Raw genomic sequence first — 25634 nt, forward strand, 5'->3', positions numbered from 1 at the left:
CAAATTTCAAAAAATGCCAATTTCCGAATAGTGTCCAGAACAAACAAGAAATACATTCCTGGCACTAAAATGACATTTCTTCTGCTCATTAGTCATGTCTCAAGGCCCCTCTTACATTCTTTTGCTTTCCACTTTGAATTTTTATTGTCACAAAAAATAGAAGATTTACTGTTATGCAGACTACTGCATTAGTGTAAAAAATTATATAAATCATATTGGCGCAATTGCAAAAGAATGTTAGACTCACCAGTTGACATGTATTGGACGCTTGGCATGATTTGTTTACTTTTGAACTTTGGTAAAAATCGAACATTTCTGCTAATTTGAGCTCAATTTCAAGGTACTTTTCATTGTAAAACCAGTAAAAATCATCACAATTTCTGTGATATGCATTCCATTCTATAAAATGAGACCAAGAAAACTAGAATACAACAATAAATACCATACGAAAATACAGTGCAAAGACGCTGTTTTATGCCAAAAAAAACGTGAAAGTTTTTTTTTTCTCATTATGCACTGTGTGCTGCAGGATTTTTTTTATACTGTACACACTGACCACATAGACCCATTCTTTCATATGGAGGCCTACCAGCCTCTTCCCGCGAGATTTGACGGCGCTAGAATTTATGCGTACTAGTACGTCAAAAACCCCTACGCGTAAGACGTACTAGTACGACCAAAACCCTCAAAGGGTTAAAATGCTGATTTTGCTGTGTATTTTCCTATAGTATTTATGGTTGTATTCTCGTTTTCTTGGTCTCATTTGATAGAATGGAAAACATATTACAGAAATAGAGACAATTCTGATTAGTTCCCCGATGAATACGACCTTGAAATTGATCTCAAAGTAGCGGAAATGTTCGATTTTTGCCAATGTTCAAGAGTAAGCAAATCACACCACACATCCAATACACATCAACTGGGGAGTCTAATATTCTTTCACTAGTGCACTGATATTATTTATACCATTTTTACAATAATGCAGTAGTCTGCATAACAGTAAATCTTCTATTTTTTGTGTGAATAAAAAATCAAAATAGAAAGCAAGAGTAATATAATATAAGAGGGGCCTGGAGACGTGACTAATGAACAGAGGATATGTTACTTTAGTGCCAGGAATGTCTGCATTGTTTATTCTGGACGGTATTTTGAAAACAGCATCTTTTTTAATTTGCATGAAATTGGCCAAATTGCCAATTTCTGACCACTTTATTGGGTAGTTCAAATCATTAAATGGGTGGTTGCTTGTACTCAACTGATAGAGAAAATGGAGTTCTAAAGAAATAGCTATGAGTTTGGTTGACTGGAACAACGGAATTGGCCGAAAACAGGGCTCAAAGTCAGCGAAATCGCTGATGCGTATATATCGCCAAGATCGCTAACTTCGCAGGAGCATAATTCCGTAAGTTTTCGATCAAATGTCGTACTTTTGGCATCATTACCATCGGGAAAAGATTCTTTAACATTTCATAAGAATTTTTTTTTTTTTTTCCAAAATTTTTTCGACATACAATGACAGTTTCAGAAAGGGGCTTGCGACACTCAAAGGGTTAAATTTTCACTTGGCCCTAGCAACTACATTACTGAACGAGTATATATCCTTAAATTCTCACTTGACCCTAGCAAATACATTACTGAATGAGTGTATATCCTTAAATTCTCACCTGACTGTAGCAACTACATTACTGAATGGATAATGTCCTGGCTAGTGTGGCTCATAGGATCTCCAAAACTTACAAATCTGCTCCAACAATAGGTGACAGTCACTGGGGTCCCAATAGAGAGTAGAGAATACCCAAAAATAGCAGCCAAAAAGTGATGCTTCTGTTTAATAGTACTATACAGTATTTGGAAATACAGTAGATCGTTATTTAGCACAAGTTTATTTGGAACAATTTGAGTATAGCACGCTTGAAGAATTGCGGCACAATTTTATGTAACACATCGTATGATGAATTTAACATGGTTCAATTTGCAGGAAGGTAAAAAAAAAAACTTCCCTTTTCCTCAAGCATCCGCCTTGTTGTGGTTCAGCTGAGGAGACCTCCCGCCGTCCCCAGCCATCCCCCGGCACCACCCCACCATCAAAGCATTCATACTTCATAGTTGTCCACTCCAACTTCTCTGCTACAAGCCTGTGATTGTGAATTGTTTTTTCATCTTTTAATTGCTATATCTTGTATCTACCAAGCAATCATGACACTCAGTAAGCATACCAGTGTTGCACAAAGTGGCAAGGAAACAAAGATATTGGATAAGACATCCTGTGGCCATAATGAAGTATTACTTTGTACACATAAAAAAGGTAAAGATAAGTTTGTGTGACTGACTGACTGACTGACTTAGTGACTGACTAACTGACTGCTTATTGAGTGACTTGACTGACTTACTGAGTGACTTGACTGACTTACTGAATGATTTGACTGACTTACTGAATGATTTGACTGACTTACTGAATGATCTGACTGACTTACTGAATGATTTGACTGACTAACTGAATGATCTGACTGACTTACTGAGTGACTTGACTGACTTACTGAATGACTTACTGAATGGACTGACTTACTGAATGATTTGACTGACTAACTGAATGACCTGACTGACTTACTGAATGATTTGATTGACTAAATGAATGACTTGACTGACTTATTGAATGACTTGACTGACTTACTGAATGAATTGACTGACTTACTGAATGATTTGACTGACTTACTGAATGATTTGACTAACTGAATGACTTGACTGACTTAATGACTTGACTGACTTACTGAATGATATATCTTACTGAATGACTTGACTGACTTACTGAACAACTTGACTGACTTACTGAACGACTTGATTGAATTACTGAACGACTTGACTGACTTGCTGAATCACTTTACTGACTTACTGAACAACTTGATTGAATTACTGAATCACTTGACTGGCTTACTGAATCACTTGACTGACTTACTGAATCACTTGACTGACTTACTGAATCACTTGACTGACTTGCTGAATCACTTGACTGACTTACTGAATCACTTGACTGACTTGCTGAATCACTTGACTGACTTACTGAATCACTTGACTGACTTGCTGAATCACTTGACTGACTTGCTGAATCACTTGACTGACTTACTGAATCACTTAACTGACTTACTGAACGACTTGATTGAATGACAAAGTTAGACACTCCAGTACAACCATCAGCTTCAGTACCAGAACCTCTACCATCCACCTCAGACCAGTAGGACCACAACATAACTCTCCACTCTCTTCACAATCATCCACAAACACCAGCACTCACAATTTAAGGTAAGAAATACTATTATTTCTGTTACATTTGCAGTCTTAAGCAGTAAAAACATTATACAGCACAGCAATGAACTGCAATTACATATTCACTTTTATTTTTGTAAAATGTGGAGGCCTAAAAAAAGTTGTTTGGCTTTTTTGGGGCTCTCAGGAACCTAACCCTATTTTTCCCCTAAGTTCTTCAGTTCATCTTACACAGTTTTTTACCTAACATGGTGTTTTCAGGAATGTAACTACCGTGTTAAATAACAGTCTACTGGAATTAAAATGTCTGGAAAAGATTAAATTAGTGACCACAGTACCATATTGTAGGAAAGTGAGATCACAAAAGAATACATCATTGGATATACAGTCTCTCTTCACTTAACGACAGAGATCCGTTCCTAAGAGAAGGTTGGTAAATGAACTGATTGTCAAGCGAGAAGCATACTATACTGGTAGTGGGTTTGTGTCAACCATCTTTCAGTATTGTTTTAATATCACCTTTGCACCATTTATAACATTTTAAGTATATTTTTAAATCTTTATACAGTAGTGTACTGTATACTGTAATTAATACAATAGCGGAAATCAGCTCTAATATACATTACAGTGGAACCTCGTTTTTTAGCCGTAATCCGTTCTAGGAGGTTGGCCTGCTACACTCCCTCCCTCCATGCTACACTCCCTGCCTGCCTGCTACATTCCCTGCATGTCTGCTACACTCCCTGCATTCCTGCTACACTCCCTGCATGCCTGCTACACTCTCTGCCTGCCTATTACACTCCCTGTCTCCCTGCTAAACTCCCTTTCACAACATTAGCTTCCTTGATTTCTACTTTCTTTGCCAGGATGGAAGTGACTGTTGATTTGATTTCCCATACAGCCTGGCAAGTTCTAGCACTCAAACACCACTCTCATATTTTTCAATAACTTCTTTCTTAAATTCCATCATGTTTCTCACTTTCTTTACCAAAGGGCTGGCACTCTGAATTTTCTTTGGGCCCATGGTGGCTTATTTCACAGTTGCACTTAATAAAGAAGCACAGAAACCAATGGATGTCCTGGAAATGTTTGGATGAATGCGTATATGCACTTTCACCTAGAGACACAGGGAGACTGACTCACCTACGCAGCGGTGTCCCGGCGGGAGGCGAGCTAACGCATCTAATATGGCCAATATACGAAGCAATGGCCAAAATATGGAGCAAAATTTCCGCCAAAAAACTGGCCTAAATACGAATTGGCCGATAAACACAGTGGCCAAAAAACGAGGTTCCACTGTACGTACAGTGGACCACTGGTATTCGATGGCATCGGTATTCGATAAATCCGGTATTCGATGCATTATATCGCAAAAAAATTTCCTCGGTATTCGATTGAAAACCCAGTATTTGATACGATTCGTACACGAGACCTGTCCACATGTGGCCTGAACTGCCCCTTGTGTGCCAGTGTTTACAAGCCAGCCAGTGTGCGCGCATCTAAGGATACATTCGGTACATTCCATATTATCCATATTATCACTGTGTTTGGTGCTTGTTTCTGCAAAGTAAGTCACCATGGGCCCCAAGAAAGCTTCTAGTGCCAACCCTGTGGTAAAAAGGGTGAGAATTAGTATGGAAATTAAGAAAGATTTTGAAGGGTTTGGGGCTAACCCTGAGAAGCCTATACCAGTTGTCGAATACTTTGTGCCTACTTCAAAAATTAAGGAAATGTGTGCACAGTGGGTTGAAGTACAAACCTTTATGGATGAAAATCACCCTAACAATGACAATGACAATTACAATGACAATGTTGTGGCCCATTTTAGACAAATCGTAAAGGAACGGGAGGTACAGAGCTCTATGGACAGATTTGTTGTGCGACAGAGGTCCAGTGACTCTCAAGCTGGTCCTAGTGGCATTAAAAGAAGAAGGGAAGTAACCCTGGAAAAGGACTTGCTACCTCAAGTCCTAATGGAAGGGGATTCCCCTTCTAAACACTAACACCTCTCCCCTCCTTCCATCCCATCAATCATCACCAGATCTTCATTAAAGGTAAGTGTCAATTATTTTATTGTTATTGTAATTATTCTATTGCATTAAACTTAATATTTCATGTAGGAAATTTTTTTTTTCATACTTTTGGGTGTCTTGCACGGATTAATTTGATTTTCATCATTTCTTATGAGGAAAATTAATTCGGTTTTCGATATTATCGGTATTCGATGAGCTCTCAGGAATGGATTAATATCGAATACCGGGGGTCCACTGTACTTAGGTATGCACACTGGTCAGAGATGATCGTAAATCCAAATGGTCATTAAACGAGTACGTCGTTAAGTGAGAAAAGACTGAAAAATCTTCTCTCTCAATACTAACCAAATCAACCAAAACAACTGCTAATTACTTACATTATGTGACCTCTGGACTTTTAACCCGTAAACGGTCCAAACGTATATATACGTTCACTACCGTACTGCCCCAACTTTTTTAAGAAAAAAAAACATTGTTGTTTTTTAATAGGAAAAAAGAACATATGGTACCCAGGCATCTCCAATTATTTTAATATGGTGCACAGTGAGTGCTCACGCCCATTCTCACATGTCTAGGCGACTCAGGCTTATCATGGACACATAAAACGAATATATACGTTTGGGGCACTAGCGGTAAAAACGTACATATACGTTTGGACCATTTATGGGTTAAACTTCTACCAGTCCATGAAATATTACTACGTGAACCATTATTTGTAATATTTTTTTTATTATGTGCAACTTCAAGATTATCATTTTTTATAAACCTCCACCTTGACCACCTCACATTAGTATTAAATAAAATTGTAATAATTAACCACCATTATCTTCTCTAGTTTTAAGTAGTTACTAAGCACTATTAAGTTGTCTAGTTTTAAGTAGTTACTATGTATTAGGATTAGTCTGCCTGAAATGCCCTGGTATGATAGTGACTTCCTTTGTACTTAGCAAACCAAAATTGTGATTACACATTGTAACCTTTACAAAGAAATAAACCTTTATCTTTATCTAAGACTGTATATGTCAAGGTAGAATGTTTCAGGTGTTTTGTATGATTTTGGGAAAGACATTTTGTTATTCATGCTAAAAAAAATATGCTTAACCAAAATAACTAAAGCATCACATAATAAAATTGGTAGGAATAAATACATACTTGGTTACTCTTGAAGGAGCCCACTCTTCTAGCCAAGCAGAAACGGGTTGAAACGATCTTTTGGCATCATAAACAATCCATTCAAGATTATCTAATTCTGGAGCCTCAGCAGCCATCTGATTATCAGAATCCTTATGTCTTGGTGAATCTCCCATGGAAAACATTATATTCTTGGTTATTCAGCTGGGATGAAATCCTTTCAGTTCACAATAAAATGTTGGCATAAAATCCTTAAAGTTAATCTGTACCATAACTTTACTTAAAGTTCTACTTCAGAGAAGAAATCCATCTGAAAAACAAGAAAAATAATTTATACTAAACTTCTTTATACAGTAAATAATTAATATAGTGAACTCACCATTAGAAATTATTTTTCACAAAGATTTTGTAACAAAACAGAATGACTTGGAGGGCATATATTCTCTAGCAGAGAGAAGGCAGGGTAGGGGTCATCCTAAGAAGGGTTGGAGGGAGGGAGTAAAAGGTTGTGTGTGCAAGGGGCTTAGACTTCCAGCAAGTACGTATCAGAATGTAAGACACAAGTGGAGGCAAATGGTTTTTATGACTTGACAAGCTGATGGAACATGAGCAAAAGTAATATTTATGAAGGGATTCAGGGAAACTGGTTATCTGGACATGAGTCCTGGAGGTGGGAAGTACAGTGCCCATGCTCTGAAGGACGGATGGAGGAATGTTGCAGTTATTTAAATGTAGTGTTGGTACACCCCTGGCAAGACAGTAATACGGCTGATGTGTTAATAAAAAAAGATCACATTTATCGATGAACATTTATAAAAAAATAGGCCCTTACTACACACATACTATACGGTCAAATGAAATTAACCATAAGATTTTGTTATTTTGAACAAAATTTTATGGTTAACCTTTTGACTGTCGCAACCCCCAATCCTGAGGTGTCTCCTGGTGTCGCAAAATTTAAAAAAAAAAAAAAAAAAAAATTTCTTATGAAATGATAGAGAATCTTTTCCCGATTGTAATGACACCAAAAACATGAAATTTGATGGAAAACTGACGGAATTATGTTCTCGCAAAGTTAGCGACCTCGGCGACATTTACAAATCAGCGATTTCGCTCACTTTGAGCCCCATTTTCGGCTAATTCCATTGTTCCAGTCGACCAAACGTGTAGCTATTTCTTTAGAACTCCACTTTTTATATCGATTGAGTACAAGAAACTGCCCATTTACCGATTTCAACTACCCAATAACGTGGTCAGAAATTTGCAATTTGGCCAATTTCACAAAAATTAAAAAATATGACAATTTCAAAATAAGGTCCAGAATGAACAATGCAGACATTCCTGGCCCTAAAATAACATTTTCTTTGTTCATCAGTCATGTCTCCAGGCCCTTCTGATATTACTCTTGCTTTCTATTTTGAATTTCTATTCAAACAAAAAAATAGAAGATTTACTGTTATGCAGACTACTGTAATACAGTGGACCCCGATTAACGATCTTTTTTCATTCCAGAAGTATGTTCAGGTACCAGTACTGACCGAATTTGTTCCCATAAGGAATATTGTGAAGTAGATTAGTCCATTTCAGACCCCCAAACATACACGTACAAACGCACTTACATAAATACACTTACATAATTAGTGGCATTTGGAGGTGATCGTTAAACGGGGGTCCACTGTACTGTAATAATTGTATAAATAACATCAACTCATTCATGACTGCATATTAGAATGGCTAGTTGGACATTCATTGGACAATGACATCATTTGTTTACTTTTGAACATTGGCAAAAATCAAACATTTCCCCTACTTTGAGCTCCATTTCCAGGTTCTTTTTATAGGAAAATCAAAATCACCTCTATTTCTATAACATGTTTTCCATTCTATCAAATGAGACCAAGAAAAAGAGAATACAACCATAAATACTATACAAAAATAGACCACAAAGTCGGAATTTTAATTAAAAAAAATGGTCGGAGTTTTTTTTTTCTCATTATGCACTGCGTGTTGCAGGATTTTTTTTATATGGTGCACATTGACCACACAGACCCATTCTCTCACATGTGGGCCCTCTCACAGACTTGTTCTCAGGATCGCCCAAAATTTAAAAAAAAAAAAAATTATTTTTTCTTATGAAAAGATAAAGAATCTTGTTACGATCATAATGACACCAAAAGTATGAAATTTGATGGAAAACTTACGGAATTATAATCTTGCGAAGTTTGCAATCTCGACGATGTTTGCACATCGGTGATTTTGCCCACTTTGAGTACTATTTTCGGCCAATTCCACTGTACTAGTCAACAAAAATCATGAATATTTTGCTAGAACTCCATCTTTTCTGTCGAATGAGTGCACGAAACCACCCATTTACCAATTTCACCTATACAATACAGTGGTCAGAATTTAGCAATTTTGCCAATTTCACACAAATTTCAAAAGATGCCAATTTCCAAACAGGGTCCAGAATAAACAAGAAAGACATTCCTGGCACTAAAATGACATCTCCTCTGTTCATTAGTCATGTCCCAACACCCCTCTTACATTCTTTTGCTTTACACTTTGAATTTTTATTCTCAAAAAATAGAAGATTTACTGTTATGCAGACTACAGCAGTAGTGTAAAAAATGGTATAAATAATATCGGCCCACTTGTGAAAGAATATTAGACTCACCGGTTGACGTGTATTGGACGCTTAGCATGATTTGTTTACTTTTGAACTTTGGTAAAAATCGAACATTTCTACTACTTTGAGCTCAATTTCAAGGTACTTTTCATTGTAAAATCAGTCAAAATTATCTCAATTTCTGTAATATGTCTTCCATTCTATAGAATGAGACCAGGAAAACTAGAATACAACAATAAATACCATACAAAAATACAGTGCAAAGTCGCTGTTTTAATCCATAAACACGGTCAAAGTTTTTTTTTCTCATTATGCACTGTGTGCTGCAGGATTTTTTTATACTGCGCACACTGACCACATAGACCCATTCTTACATATGTAGGCCTACCAGCTTTCTCTCACTAGATTTGAGGGAGCTAGAATTTAGGTGTACTAGTACATCAAAAACCCTGGTGCGTCAGCCATACTAGTACGGCCGAAACCCTGCAAGGGTTAAACTCGTTCCGAGGGTCGAAAATTTTTCAGAAAAAAAATGTATTTTTTCTTATGAAATGATAGAGAATCTTTTCCCGATCATAATGACACCAAAAGTATGAAATTTGATGGAAAACTTACGGAATTATGCTCTCGCAAAGTTAGCGACCTCGGCGACATTTACAAATCAGCGATTTCGCTCACTTTGAGCCCCATTTTCGGCTAATTCCATTGTTCCAGTCGACCAAACGTGTAGCTATTTCTTTAGAACTCCACTTTTTATATCGATTGAGTACAAGAAACTGCCCATTTACCGATTTCAACTACCCAATAACGTGGTCAGAAATTTGCAATTTGGCCAATTTCACAAAAATTAAAAAATATGACAATTTCAAAATAAGGTCCAGAATGAACAATGCAGACATTCCTGGCCCTAAAATAACATTTTCTTTGTTCATCAGTCATGTCTCCAGGCCCTTCTGATATTACTCTTGCTTTCTATTTTGAATTTCTATTCAAACAAAAAAATAGAAGATTTACTGTTATGCAGACTACTGTAATACAGTGGACCCCGATTAACGATCTTTTTTCATTCCAGAAGTATGTTCAGGTACCAGTACTGACCGAATTTGTTCCCATAAGGAATATTGTGAAGTAGATTAGTCCATTTCAGACCCCCAAACATACACGTACAAACGCACTTACATAAATACACTTACATAATTAGTGGCATTTGGAGGTGATTGTTAAACGGGGGTCCACTGTACTGTAATAATTGTATAAATAACATCAACTCATTCATGACTGCATATTAGAATGGCTAGTTGGACATTCATTGGACAATGACATCATTTGTTTACTTTTGAACATTGGCAAAAATCAAACATTTCCCCTACTTTGAGCTCCATTTCCAGGTTCTTTTTATAGGAAAATCAAAATCACCTCTATTTCTATAACATGTTTTCCATTCTATCAAATGAGACCAAGAAAAAGAGAATACAACCATAAATACTATACAAAAATAGACCACAAAGTCGGAATTTTAATTAAAAAAAAATGGTCGGAGTTTTTTTTTTCTCATTATGCACTGCGTGTTGCAGGATTTTTTTTATATGGTGCACATTGACCACACAGACCCATTCTCTCACATGTGGGCCCTCTCAGAGACTTGTTCTCAGGATCGCCCAAAATTTAAAAAAAAAAAAAATTATTTTTTCTTATGAAAAGATAAAGAATCTTGTTACGATCATAATGACACCAAAAGTATGAAATTTGATGGAAAACTTACGGAATTATAATCTTGCGAAGTTTGCAATCTCGACGATGTTTGCACATCGGTGATTTTGCCCACTTTGAGTCCTATTTTCGGCCAATTCCACTGTACTAGTCGACAAAAATCATGAATATTTTGCTAGAACTCCATCTTTTCTGTCGAATGAGTGCACGAAACCACCCATTTACCAATTTCACCTATACAATACAGTGGTCAGAATTTAGCAATTTTGCCAATTTCACACAAATTTCAAAAGATGCCAATTTCCAAACAGGGTCCAGAATAAACAAGAAAGACATTCCTGGCACTAAAATGACATCTCCTCTGTTCATTAGTCATGTCCCAACACCCCTCTTACATTCTTTTGCTTTACACTTTGAATTTTTATTCTCAAAAAATAGAAGATTTACTGTTATGCAGACTACAGCAGTAGTGTAAAAAATGGTATAAATAATATCGGCCCACTTGTGAAAGAATATTAGACTCACCGGTTGACGTGTATTGGACGCTTAGCATGATTTGTTTACTTTTGAACTTTGGTAAAAATCGAACATTTCTACTACTTTGAGCTCAATTTCAAGGTACTTTTCATTGTAAAATCAGTCAAAATTATCTCAATTTCTGTAATATGTCTTCCATTCTATAGAATGAGACCAGGAAAACTAGAATACAACAATAAATACCATACAAAAATACAGTGCAAAGTCGCTGTTTTAATCCATAAACACGGTCAAAGTTTTTTTTTCTCATTATGCACTGTGTGCTGCAGGATTTTTTTATACTGCGCACACTGACCACATAGACCCATTCTTACATATGTAGGCCTACCAGCTTTCTCTCACTAGATTTGAGGGAGCTAGAATTTAGGTGTACTAGTACATCAAAAACCCTGGTGCGTCAGCCATACTAGTACGGCCGAAACCCTGCAAGGGTTAAACTCGTTCCGAGGGTCGAAAATTTTTCAGAAAAAAAATGTATTTTTTCTTATGAAATGATAGAGAATCTTTTCCCGATCATAATGACACCAAAAGTATGAAATTTGATGGAAAACTTACGGAATTATGCTCTCGCAAAGTTAGCGACCTCGGCGACATTTACAAATCAGCGATTTCGCTCACTTTGAGCCCCATTTTCGGCTAATTCCATTGTTCCAGTCGACCAAACGTGTAGCTATTTCTTTAGAACTCCACTTTTTATATCGATTGAGTACAAGAAACTGCCCATTTACCGATTTCAACTACCCAATAACGTGGTCAGAAATTTGCAATTTGGCCAATATCACAAAAATTAAAAAATATGACAATTTCAAAATAAGGTCCAGAATGAACAATGCAGACATTCCTGGCCCTAAAATAACATTTTCTTTGTTCATCAGTCATGTCTCCAGGCCCTTCTGATATTACTCTTGCTTTCTATTTTGAATTTCTATTCAAACAAAAAAATAGAAGATTTACTGTTATGCAGACTACTGTAATACAGTGGACCCCGATTAACGATCTTTTTTCATTCCAGAAGTATGTTCAGGTACCAGTACTGACCGAATTTGTTCCCATAAGGAATATTGTGAAGTAGATTAGTCCATTTCAGACCCCCAAACATACACGTACAAATGCACTTACATAAATACACTTACATAATTAGTGGCATTTGGAGGTGATTGTTAAACGGGGGTCCACTGTACTGTAATAATTGTATAAATAACATCAACTCATTCATGACTGCATATTAGAATGGCTAGTTGGACATTCATTGGACAATGACATCATTTGTTTACTTTTGAACATTGGCAAAAATCAAACATTTCCCCTACTTTGAGCTCCATTTCCAGGTTCTTTTTATAGGAAAATCAAAATCACCTCTATTTCTATAACATGTTTTCCATTCTATCAAATGAGACCAAGAAAAAGAGAATACAACCATAAATACTATACAAAAATAGACCACAAAGTCGGAATTTTAATTAAAAAAAATGGTCGGAGTTTTTTTTTTCTCATTATGCACTGCGTGTTGCAGGATTTTTTTTATATGGTGCACATTGACCACACAGACCCATTCTCTCACATGTGGGCCCTCTCACAGACTTGTTCTCAGGATCGCCCAAAATTTAAAAAAAAAAAAAATTATTTTTTCTTATGAAAAGATAAAGAATCTTGTTACGATCATAATGACACCAAAAGTATGAAATTTGATAGAAAACTTACGGAATTATAATCTTGCGAAGTTTGCAATCTCGACGATGTTTGCACATCGGTGATTTTGCCCACTTTGAGTCCTATTTTCGGCCAATTCCACTGTACTAGTCGACAAAAATCATGAATATTTTGCTAGAACTCCATCTTTTCTGTCGAATGAGTGCACGAAACCACCCATTTACCAATTTCACCTATACAATACAGTGGTCAGAATTTAGCAATTTTGCCAATTTCACACAAATTTCAAAAGATGCCAATTTCCAAACAGGGTCCAGAATAAACAAGAAAGACATTCCTGGCACTAAAATGACATCTCCTCTGTTCATTAGTCATGTCCCAACACCCCTCTTACATTCTTTTGCTTTACACTTTGAATTTTTATTCTCAAAAAATAGAAGATTTACTGTTATGCAGACTACAGCAGTAGTGTAAAAAATGGTATAAATAATATCGGCCCACTTGTGAAAGAATATTAGACTCACCGGTTGACGTGTATTGGACGCTTAGCATGATTTGTTTACTTTTGAACTTTGGTAAAAATCGAACATTTCTACTACTTTGAGCTCAATTTCAAGGTACTTTTCATTGTAAAATCAGTCAAAATTATCTCAATTTCTGTAATATGTCTTCCATTCTATAGAATGAGACCAGGAAAACTAGAATACAACAATAAATACCATACAAAAATACAGTGCAAAGTCGCTGTTTTAATCCATAAACACGGTCAAAGTTTTTTTTTCTCATTATGCACTGTGTGCTGCAGGATTTTTTTATACTGCGCACACTGACCACATAGACCCATTCTTACATATGTAGGCCTACCAGCTTTCTCTCACTAGATTTGAGGGAGCTAGAATTTAGGTGTACTAGTACATCAAAAACCCTGGTGCGTCAGCCATACTAGTACGGCCGAAACCCAGCAAGGGTTAAACTCGTTCCGAGGGTCGAAAATTTTTCAGAAAAAAAATGTATTTTTTCTTATGAAATGATAGAGAATCTTTTCCCGATCATAATGACACCAAAAGTATGAAATTTGATGGAAAACTTACGGAATTATGCTCTCGCAAAGTTAGCAGTCTAGACGATGTTTATGCATCAGCGATTTCACCCACTTTGAGCCCTATTTTCGGCCAATTTCAGTGTACTAGTCAACAAAAATCATATCTATTTCACTAGAACTACATTTTTTCTATCGAATGAGTACAAGAAACCACCTATTTACCAATTTCAAGTATCCAATAAAGTGATCAGAAATTGGCAATTTTGCCAATTTCACACAAATTTCAGAAGATGCCAATTTCCAAATAGCGTCCAGAATAAGCAAGACAGACATTCCTGGCACTAAAATAACATTTTCTCTGTTAATTAGTCACGTCCCCAGGCCCCTCTTACATCTCTTTTGCTTTCCACTTTGAATTTTTATTCTCACAAAAAATAGAAGATTTACTGTTATGCAGACTACTGCATTAGTGTAGAAATGGTGTAGAAATGGTATAAATAATATCAGTGCACTTGTGAAAGAATATCAGACTCACCAGTTGACGTGTATTGGACGCTTGGCATGATTCGTTTACTTTTGAAATTTGGTAAAAATCGAACATTTCTGCTATTTTGAGCTCAATTTCAAGGTACTTTTCATGATGAAACCAATCAAAATCATCTCAATTTCTATAATATGTCTTCCATTCTATAAAATGAGACCAGGAAAACTAGAATACAACCATAAATACCATACGAAAATACATTGCAAAGTTGCTGTTTTAAACCAAAAATGTGGTCGGAGTTTTTTTTTTTTCTCATTATGCACTGTGTGCTGCAGGATTTTTTTTTATATCATGCACACTGACTACATAGACTCATTCTTTCATATGTATGCCTACCAGCTTTCTCTCACTAGATCTGAAGGTGCTAGAATTTAGGCGTTCTAGTATATCAATAACCCTGGTGCGTAAGCCATACTAGTACATACATCAGAAACCCTGAAAGGGTTAAGGTAAAAAAAAATTGTTGTTGATAGTTCTGGGTGTCTGGAATGAATTAATTGGATTTACATTATTTCTTATGGCGAAAATGGATTCGCAAATCGTCAATTTCGATAATAGTCGTGCTCTCTGGAACGGATTAATTACAAAAAATGAGGGTCCACTGTAATCATGAATCTCTCCCGCCTGCATTCCAGGGAGTACAGGTTTAGGAACTTTGAGCGTTCCCAGTAATTGAGGTGTTTCACCTCAGTTATGTGTGCTGTGAAGGTTCTCTGTACATTTTCTAGGTCAAGAATTTCACCTGCCTTGAAAGGTGCTGTTAGTGTGCAGCAATATTCCAGCCTAGATAGAACAAGTGACCTGAAGAGTGTCATCATGGGCTTGGCATCCCTGGTTTTGAAGGTTCTCATTATCCATCCTGTCATTTTTCTAGCAGATGCAATTGATATTTTGATACACTGATACCATGTTAGTGGATCAAAATAAGTTAATAAGTGTGTATACACCTGGAGAAGAAAGGAATGTAGAGGAGAGAGATTTTGGGAGATGTTGAGTGTGTAGGAACTTTTGAACCAAGTGAGAGAGTAATTGTGGTAGGAGACGTAAATGCTAAGGTAGGAAAAACATTGAAAGAGGATGTGGTAGGTAAGTTTGGGGTGCCAGGTGTAAATGATAATGGGGCCCCTTTGATTGAACTTTGTATAGACAGGGGTTTGGTTATAGGTAATACATATTTTAAGAAAAAGAGGATAAACGAGTATACAAGATATGATGTAGGGCGTAATGACAGTACATATAGTTTAAGATAAGATTTTCTTCGGATTATTAACCCCAGAGGGTTAGCCACCCAGGATAACCCAAGAAAGTCAGTGCGTCATCGAGGACTGTCTAACTTATTTCCATTGGGGTCCTCAATCTTGTCCCCCAGGATGCGACCCACAGCAGTCGACTAACACCCTGGTACCTATTTGCTGCTAGGTGAACACGACAACAGGTGTAAGGAAACACGGTGAAATGTTTCCACCCCACTGGGAATCAAACCCAGGCCCTTCGTGTGTGAAGCGACAGCTTTAGCCACTAGGCCACTGGGGTCTGGACTACATATTGGTAGAAAAATGACTGTTAGCTAGATTTCAAAATGTACAAGTTTATAGAGGAGCCACAGAAATATCATATCACTTTTTAGTTGTAGCTATAGTGAGAGTAAAAGGAAGATAGGATACAAGGAAAATGGAAGCAGCAAGTAAAAGAGAGGTGAAGGTTTATAAACTAAAGGACAAGGCAGTTAGGGTAAGATATAAACAATTATTGGAGGATAGATGGGCTAGTGAAAATACAGCGGAACCCCGAGTTTCGAACGTATCAACTATTGAACACATCTAGTTTCGACCGCTTTTTTCAGACCAAATTTTTCCCGAATATTGAATGCAGCCCATCTTTCAAACCACCGGGTACTGGACCTGTCCGTCTGCTCGCTCTGTCCGCGTCCCCATGCAGGCGTCATGAGCCAGTCTGGCTTTATTGATGCTTGAGTGAACACTAACCTGAGCACTCATTCAAACATTTCACTATTAATTCATTGTGTTTAGTGCTTGTGCGACTGTGAAATAAATTACCATAGGCCCAAAGAAACTTGCTAGTGGTACTCCTGTGTTAAAGAAAGTGAGAAACACCATAGATGTGAAGAAGGACATAATACAAGAATATGAGAGTGGTATGCGACTTGTTGAGCTTGCCAGGATGTATGGGAAAAACAAGTCAACCATCGCTTGTATCCTGGCAAAGAAAGAACAAATCAAGGAAACTGATGTTGCAAAAGGTGTTGATATGCTGACCAAAAATAAACCACAGACAGTCGATCATGTTGAGAAGTTGTTGCTGGTGTGGATCAAGGATATATCTATGGCGGGTGTTAGTATTTCTGAGACAATTATTTGTGAAAAGGCAAGGCAGCTGCATGCTGAACTTGTAAAGAAAACTCCTGGAACCAGTGCTGATAGTGAATTTAAGGCCAGCAGAGGCTGGTTTGGCAGATTTAAGAAGCATAGTAGCATACACAATGTTGTAAGGCATGGTGAGGTAGCCAGTTCAGACAAACGTGTGGCTAAAAAAATTGTGGATGATTGTAACTCTTACAATGTTCAAACATAGATATACGTTTGCTCGCATAGCACTCCGAACGTAGATCAATGTTTTATTTTTCATTCCTTCAAATTTGGCACAATAGGCTTGAGTTGTGTAGACATGAAAGAAGGGGTCTGTGCACTCAGTGTGTGCAGTATTAAAAAAATCTGGGAGCACTTATTACCTTGTGGGAGCACCAATTCAACTGAGCGCCAGCAAATAGCATAGCAAACACCTGGGATTCACTGATGGATGTCACATTAACACTCTCATTTTAAGAGGAAAGTAAAATAGGTTAGATAAATGCATGAGTGAGTGTGGGTGGGTGTGAGTTGGACCTGACTAGCTTGTACTACTAGGTCTGGTGTCATGCTCCTTCTTTCAATGGCTGTGACCTGACTAGGTGGGTCACTGGTCTAAGCTGGGTGGGTGGGGGGGGTTGGAGGGTGACATGGACCTGCCTTGCATGGGCCAGTAGGCCTGATGCAGTGTTCCTTCTTTCTTATGTTCTTATGTATTTGGCAGGCTGGCTGGCTGGCTTTGGCTGTCTCTGGCTGTCTCTGGCTGTCTCTGGCTGTCTCTGTCTATATCTCTGTCTATCCATATCTCTGTTTCACATATGCACATAAGTACAGTTATTATACATAGTGTAAATTACCTAGGATAACCCAAAAATTCCAGGCAAAGATAGACAGACAGATAGACAGACGGACAAACATGTTTGTGTGTATCAGTGAAAACACATAAAGCCAGGGTTCCCCAGTGCCCATTCATCAAATGTTACTGGCCTTTCAACAGATGTCATAACACCCTTCTTCAAGGAGTTTGATATAGTATACTCCAGGCAGACAGAAAGACAGATAAGCAGAAACAGGCAGACAGACTGATAGACAGGCAGATACAGATAGACAGATAGACATATAGACAGACAGAGAGAAGACATGTTTGTGAGCAACAGTGATAACAAATACGGCGAGGGTTAGCTGGAGCAGTGGGCATTTATAACATGTCACCGGGCTGTCAACAGTATAGGGATGCCTTTCATAACAACATGATTCAAGGTATATGCCAGGGTATCTAAAACATTGTTGGGACCTATAAATGCTTTGTATATACACCTACCATCCGACTTACAACCTGCTCGACTTACGACCACTCGACTTACGACTGTGTTTTTTTATGCCAAATTTCTGGGAAATAAACAACTATTTTTGTTGTACACAGTGTTTATCCTAAACCTTACAGTATAAAATACAGTACTAACAACATAAAAAGTAAAGTAAAACATGAAATACCAAAATAAAACAATAAAATAAAGTCATTACAAAAATGTTTTGTTCATATTCAGTAGTAAAGTTTGACTTACGACCATTTCGACTTTCGATTGGTTTCTCGGAACCGAACTCGGCCGTAAGTCGGATGGTAGGTGTATTTCTAGACAATAGTAAATAACCCAGGCGGGTGTAAATGTTCACTTGTCAATGTGAGTGTGACTATTTGAGTACAATTTCGGTAAGTAATATAAGTGTCAGAACAAAGATTGGCCATGAAATCACAAGAACTATTATAAATTGTAATTATCAGAACATAAAAAAAATATATAAATTAAAATAAAAACGAGAATAAAAGGTATATCGGCAACACTTCTGCAAGCGGCAGGAGTCGATGTTGCCGTCAAGTGAGCATCCAGAGCCAACTTCACAGTCTTATATCTCAGTAAGTACTGACCCTAAAAATTTTTTAATCCTATAACATGTAGAAAAATGTGCTCTTTATTTAAAAAAAAAAAAATTTTACTTTTCGAAATATTCGGAGTGCTATGTAAGTGAATGTAGATCTATGTTTGGATAGTTTAAGGGTGAAGGGGTACATAGAGACTGAAAAATTCAAACCCCAACAAGTGCTCAATTGTGACAAAAGAGGCCTGTTTTGCAGGAAAATGCCAAAGAGGATCTACATTACTCAGGAAGAAAAGGCACTCCCAGGAAACAAGCCTATGAAAAACAGGTTAACTCTTTTGTTCTTTGTTAACACTAGTGGACATTTTAAAATGAAACCTTCACTGGTGTAGCACTCAGAAAATCCCAAACTGTTTAAGAAAAACAATGTAGTCATCTTATGACTACAGGCATAGATCCTGATGTAAACTTTTTACCAAATGAATTACATGAATCAAACAGCAGCTGTAATTACTATACAGCAGACCAAGCAGACATTACTCAGAGCAAACAATAACACAGCCATTTTTAACTACAATATCAGATCCTTGAGCAAACATTATGACGACCTCACAGCATTACTCAATTCCCTTCATTCCAATATATCAATCATCACACTCACAGAAACCTAGCTTAAGCCTGATATTACAGATGTCTGTACCATTCCTGGCTACATGGTCATACACAACTGTAGAATAGACCAGCAAGGGGAAGGAACAGCTATATACTACTCAAATCAACTCGAATGTATCAAAAAATCTTGCATAAGGGATGAACATGGAGAATATATTATAGCCAAATTTAAATCAAAAGACCTGCAAAAACCCCCTCACAGTTATAAACATCTACAGAGTACCACAGTCAAACATTTACCACTTTAGTGAAAAACTAGGAAACATGATTACTGATGCACACATAAATAAAGACCACCTGCTGCTAACAGGAGATTTCAACATAAACTTACTACACGACCAGGACCCACAAGTAACCAAATTCACAAACGCTATAAGCAACTGCCTGTTGCTAGCAACGATATCTAAACCTACAAGAATCGCCGAGACAAGTATCTCCTTAACAGACCACATCCGGACAAACACCATATCCCCTTTAAAATTAGGCATAATCACAAACAACACTACAGACCACTACCCAACCTTTCTCATAACTAATCTAAGTAAACTGCCACAAGACATTACTAAAGTAACCTTCAGACCACATAACGAGACAGCTGTTAACAACTTAATAGCATCTATGAATAACATTGATTGGCAAAATGAGCTCAAAACATATACAGATATGAATGAATGTATAAATAATTTTCTAAAAATAGCCCATTGCCTCTACAACAAACATTGCCCCCAAAAAACTAAACAGATCACAGTAAAGAGACTGAATAGTCCCTGGCTAACACCCAGCATCCTCAAATCCATTAACACAAAGCACAAATATGAAAACAGTATAGAATGGGTCAAATAACTAGAGAACAGTCAAAACGTTATTCGTCAGCTCTTAAGATAAGACCTAAAAAATTGTATTATGAAAATATATTACATAACATTAAAGGTTATGTAAAGCACCCTTCTGGCAAGACAGTGATGGAGTGAATGATGGTGAAAGTTTTTCTTTTTCGGGCCACCCTGCCTTGGTGGGAATCGGCCAGTGTGATAAAAAAAAAAAAAAAAAAAAAAAAACATTAAAGGTGATATGAAAAAGACCTGGAAAACTCTATCTGAAATTCTTGGAACTAAAAAGTTATCCAAAAACAAAACAATCACACTAACAAAATCAGACGAACCCCTACTGACACCAACTGAAACAGCGAACAGACTCGATGTTTTCTTCACCATAGGAAAAAATCTAGCGAACAAAATACCAAGCTCAAACGCCCGTCCATCAGGCTACCTCACAGGTACCTACCCAAATATGCTATTTCTAGCTCCAACCAACCCACTAGAAGTCTCGCTCATCATCAACACCCTTAAAAACAAGGCAGGAGACATACACAGCTTGCCTGCTTTTATGTACAAAAAAGCTTCTCAAGTATTGTCACCAATTATTGCAACACTCTTTAACAAATCCATTGAATTATCCACCTTCCCAACAATCCTCAAAATAGCGAGGATCACTCCAATCCATAAAGGAGGTGGCCAAGCTGACTTGAATAACTATAGACCAATATCTAACTTACCACTGCTCTCTAAAATCTTTGAAAAATTAATTCATAGACGGATCTATTCCTACCTCATCTCACACAACATGTTAAACCCTTGTCAGTTTGGACTCAGAAATAATAAAAGCACAAATGATGGTATCATACACATACTAGAACTAAAGTATACTGCACTCGAAAAGAAAGAAGTCCTGCTGGGCATTTTCATTGATTTACGTAAAGCTTTTGATACAGTCGACCATGAACTGCTGTACTCAAAATTAACACACTGTGGTATCAGAGGCCACTCCCTCAACTACCTAAAGTCATATCTTTGTAGCAGAATTCAATATGTGTATGCAAATGGTGCAAACTCTTCCACCCAACCAATCACAGTAGGAGTCCCACAAGGAAGTGTCCTTGGACCATTCCTCTTTCTCATCTACATCAATGATCTACCGAATGCATCACAGCTACTCAAACCCATATTATTTGCAGATGACACTACACACATCTTCTCCCACCCAAACCCAGTCATACTCGCCAACACTGTCAATGCGGAATTGCAGAAAATATCTGCCTGGATGATGACCAATAAGCTTACCCTGAATACTGATAAAACCTATTTCATTTAGTTTGGAAAGAAAGCTGCAAATGTTCCACTTAACATAACGCTAAATGGATCATCAGTCACAAGAATTACAGAGGGAAAATTCCTAGGTATCCACCTTGACAGAAGCCTTAAGTTCCAGACACATATACAACAAATCACCAAGAAAATCTCTAAGACTGTGGGCATATTATCAAAGATACGGTACTACGTTCCACAATCAGCTCTCCTGTCACTGTACCATTCACTCATATACCCTTATCTCACAAATGGAATTTGTGCATGGGGACCAACAACATTAAATCACCTAAGACCTCTAATAACACAGCAAAAGGCAGCAGTCAGAATAACAAATTCCCCACTCTCGCCAGCATACTGCACCAATTTTCAAAAGTCTAAATCTGCTCATCATTAAGAACATCCATACTTATTCATGTGCCTACTACATACACAGAACAATACACACAAATATAAACCCTCCACTCAAACTTCTCCTCACCAACCTAAACAGGACACATGACCATAACACAAGACGCAGATCTCTTTTTGATATACCTCGTGTCCATATCACACTGTATAAAAACTCTATGCACATAAAGGACCCCAAAATATGGAATTCATTACCAGAAGATACTAAATCAATTTAAGACTCTTCTCAAAAGCCACTTAATCACCCTAGACTAAATGCTAAATACTCAGAACTCACATACTCAATATGTATTCCCATATCATAGTTTCAACAATTACTTTTGAACCTCTTATCCATTGCCAACAGGAATATAATTGAATCACTGTTTTCACAAAAAGCATTTTTGAATATATGAATATATCTTTTGTCTTATATAAATTAGATTCACTTATAATTAATAGCCTACTGTACAACTATGATATAATTAATATTCTACTGTACAACTATGATAGAATTCATAGTGTTAAGTAGTCAGTAAGCCAATAATGTTAAGTCGGCCCATAATGCCTAGGCATAATAGAGGCTCTTTTTGCATTGCAACCCACTATTGTAAATACATAATCTCAATGTACTATTTGCAAAGACATAAATAAATAAATAAAGAAATAAAATAAATAAATATATCTTGTGGAAAGAAAATAATAAGGCATGGGTCATGAGGCAAATTTTCAAAGAGTGGGTCCATGAAGTGTGTGGCCCCAGTGTGAAAAAATACCTCCTAGAAAATAATTTGTCACTCAAGTGCCTCCTGTTACTGAACAATGCTGCTGCACATCCTCCAAACTCGGTAGACCTACTGCCTAGGGACTACAATTTCATCACAGTGAAGTTCTTGCCTCCTAACACCACTCCTCTCCTCCACCCCATGGACCAGCAGGTCATTTCTAACTTCAAAAAACTCTACACAAAAGCAGTGTTTGAAAAGTGCTTTGAAGTGACCACAGACACTAAGCTGACCCTAAGAGAGTTCTGGAGGAATCACTTCAATATCTACACACACATAAGCCTTATAGGTAAGGCTTGGGAGGGAGTGACTTCCAGGACTTTGAATTCTGTTTGGAGACATTCGTGGCCACAATGTGTCGTCCAGAGGGATTTTGAAGGGTTTGAGGCTGACCCTGACCCTGCCGACCCTCTGCCTATTGTCGAAGGTATTGCGGCATTGGGGAACAACCTGGGGCTGGAGGTGAGTGGAGAGGATGTGGAAGAGTTGGTGGAGGACAACAGGGAAGAGCTAACCAGTGAAGAGCTGGAAAAGCTTAATCTGGAATAGCATCAGACCACAGCTCTGGAACCTGCTTCAGAGGAGGAGGAAGAGGGGGTGGATGAGGTACCTTCTTCACAGATTAAGGACATTTGTGCAAAGTGGAATGATGTACAAAGGTCTGTGGAGAAATACCACCCTGACCAAGCTGAAACACGCCATTTCTGCAACAAGTTCAGTGACAGAACCATGTCCCATTTTAGGGAAATCTTAAAGAGGCACCAGAAAAAGAGGACTGTAGACAGTTATTTCGTGAGACAAGGGTCCAGTGACTCTCAAGCTGGTCCTAGTGGCATTAAAAGACAAAGAAGGGAAGTAACCCCAGAAAAAGACTTGTTACCTAAAGTCTCTATGGAAGGGGATTCCCCTTCCAAACAATAACCCCAACTCCCTCTCTCCTCCTCCCTACCTTCAAGATGCCATCACCAATCTTCAATAAAGGTAAGTAAAAATATTACTTTATATGTTCATTTAAATTTTTATTAATGTATTACTAATTGCACTGTGTATGTAAAACTATAATGTATTATGAGAACAGATTATCCAACTTACGAGGTGATATAAAAAAGACCTGGAAAACCCTATCAGAAATTCTGGGAACAAAAAAGATATCACGAAATAGCGAAATAAAATTAGCAAAATCAGATGAACCCCAACTCCCACCAACAGAAACAGCAAACAGACTCAATGATTTCTTCTCCACTATAGGACAAAACCTTGCCAATAAAATCCCAAGCTCAGATACCCCACCAAATGACTACCTCACCTGCAACTACCCGAACACACTGTTCCTAGCTCCGACTAACCCATACGAAGTCTCCCTTATTATCAATGCACTAAAAAACAAGGCAGGAGATTTAAGTACCTTACCACCCTTTATATACAAAAAAGCGTCACAAGTGCTATCTCCAATCATTGCAACACTCTTTAACAAATCCATTGAATCCTCCACCTTCCCTACAGTACTCAAAATAGCAAAGGTCACCCCGATCCACAAAGGAGGAGACCAAACAGAGTTGAATAACTATAGGCCAATATCCAACTTACACCCTCTCTCAAAAATCTTCGAAAAATTAATTCATAAACGAATCTACTCCTACCTTATCTCCCAAAACATACTCAACCCCTGCCAATTTGGATTCAGGCCTAATAAAAATACTAATGATGCTATTATACACATGCTAGAACATATATACACTGCAATAGAGAAAAAAGAAGTCCCACTGGGGATCTTCATTGACTTACGTAAAGCTTTTGATACAGTTGACCATGACTTGCTCCACGTAAAATTGTCACACTATGGTATAAGAGGGCACTCCCTCAACTACCTCAAGTCATACCTCAGCAACAGAAGCCAATATGTGTACGCAAATGGGGCAAACTCTTCTGCGCAACCAATTACAGTTGGTGTCCCACAGGGAAGTGTCCTTGGCCCTCTTCTCTTTCTCCTATACATAAATGACCTTCCAAATGCTTCGCAATTACTCAAACCCACACTATTTGCAGATGACACTACATACGTCTTCTCTCACCCGAGCCCAGTCACACTAGCCAATACTGTAAATACCGAATTACAGAAAATATCTACCTGGATGAGGACTAACAAACTTACACTAAACATTGACAAAACCTACTTCATTCAGTTTGGTAACAGAGCTACAGATGTCCCTCTTAACATAATGATAAACGGATCACCTATCACAAAGCTAACAGAGGGAAAATTCTTAGGAATCCACCTTGATAATAGACTCAAATTTCATACACATATACAACAAATTTCTAAGAAAATTTCCAAGACTGTAGGCATACTATCGAAGATACGGTACTATGTTCCACAGTCAGCCCTCCTGGCCCTATATCACTCTCTTATTTACCCCTATCTGGTCAGAGAAATAGCAAGCATCGAACTTAAGCTAAAAGAATCCTTTAGGAGTCAGGAATCGCGGGAAGAACTAAAAGCCATAAATGAAATCGAAAGAAACCCAAAGTATTTCTTCTCCTATGCCAAATCAAAATCGAGAACAACGTCCAGTATTGGGCCCCTACTTAAACAAGATGGGTCCTACACAGATGACAGCAAGGAAATGAGTGAGCTACTCAAGTCCCAATATGACTCAGTTTTTAGCAAGCCGCTAACCAGACTGAGAGTCGAAGATCAAAATGAATTTTTTATGAGAGAGCCACAAAATTTGATTAACACAAGCCTATCCGATGTTATCCTGACGCCAAATGACTTCGAACAGGCGATAAATGACATGCCCATGCACTCTGCCCCAGGGCCAGACTCATGGAACTCTGTGTTCATCAAGAACTGCAAGAAGCCCC

General features: G+C 37.6%; 1 protein-coding gene across 4 annotated transcripts in view; it reads right to left on the reverse strand.

Annotated features, from left to right (window-relative positions):
* The window catches only part of LOC128694780 (UPF0696 protein C11orf68 homolog), a 213308-nt gene that overhangs the window by 107979 nt on the left and 79695 nt on the right, over positions 1 to 25634 (reverse strand). For 3 of the 4 annotated variants that reach the window (XM_070080049.1, XM_070080050.1, XM_070080052.1), the window contains exon 2: positions 6447 to 6735. The exons of the other annotated variant lie outside the window; for it this stretch is intronic. Coding sequence is in view for 1 of the 3 variants with exons in the window: in XM_070080052.1 (XP_069936153.1) it covers positions 6447 to 6610 (164 nt within the window). In the remaining 2 variants the exon portion in view is untranslated. The remainder of the gene's footprint in view (positions 1 to 6446; positions 6736 to 25634) is intronic. 4 annotated transcript variants of the gene reach the window in all.

The sequence above is a fragment of the Cherax quadricarinatus genome, unplaced genomic scaffold (genome assembly GCF_038502225.1).
Source record: "Cherax quadricarinatus isolate ZL_2023a unplaced genomic scaffold, ASM3850222v1 Contig103, whole genome shotgun sequence".
Taxonomy (NCBI): Eukaryota; Metazoa; Arthropoda; class Malacostraca; order Decapoda; family Parastacidae; genus Cherax; species Cherax quadricarinatus.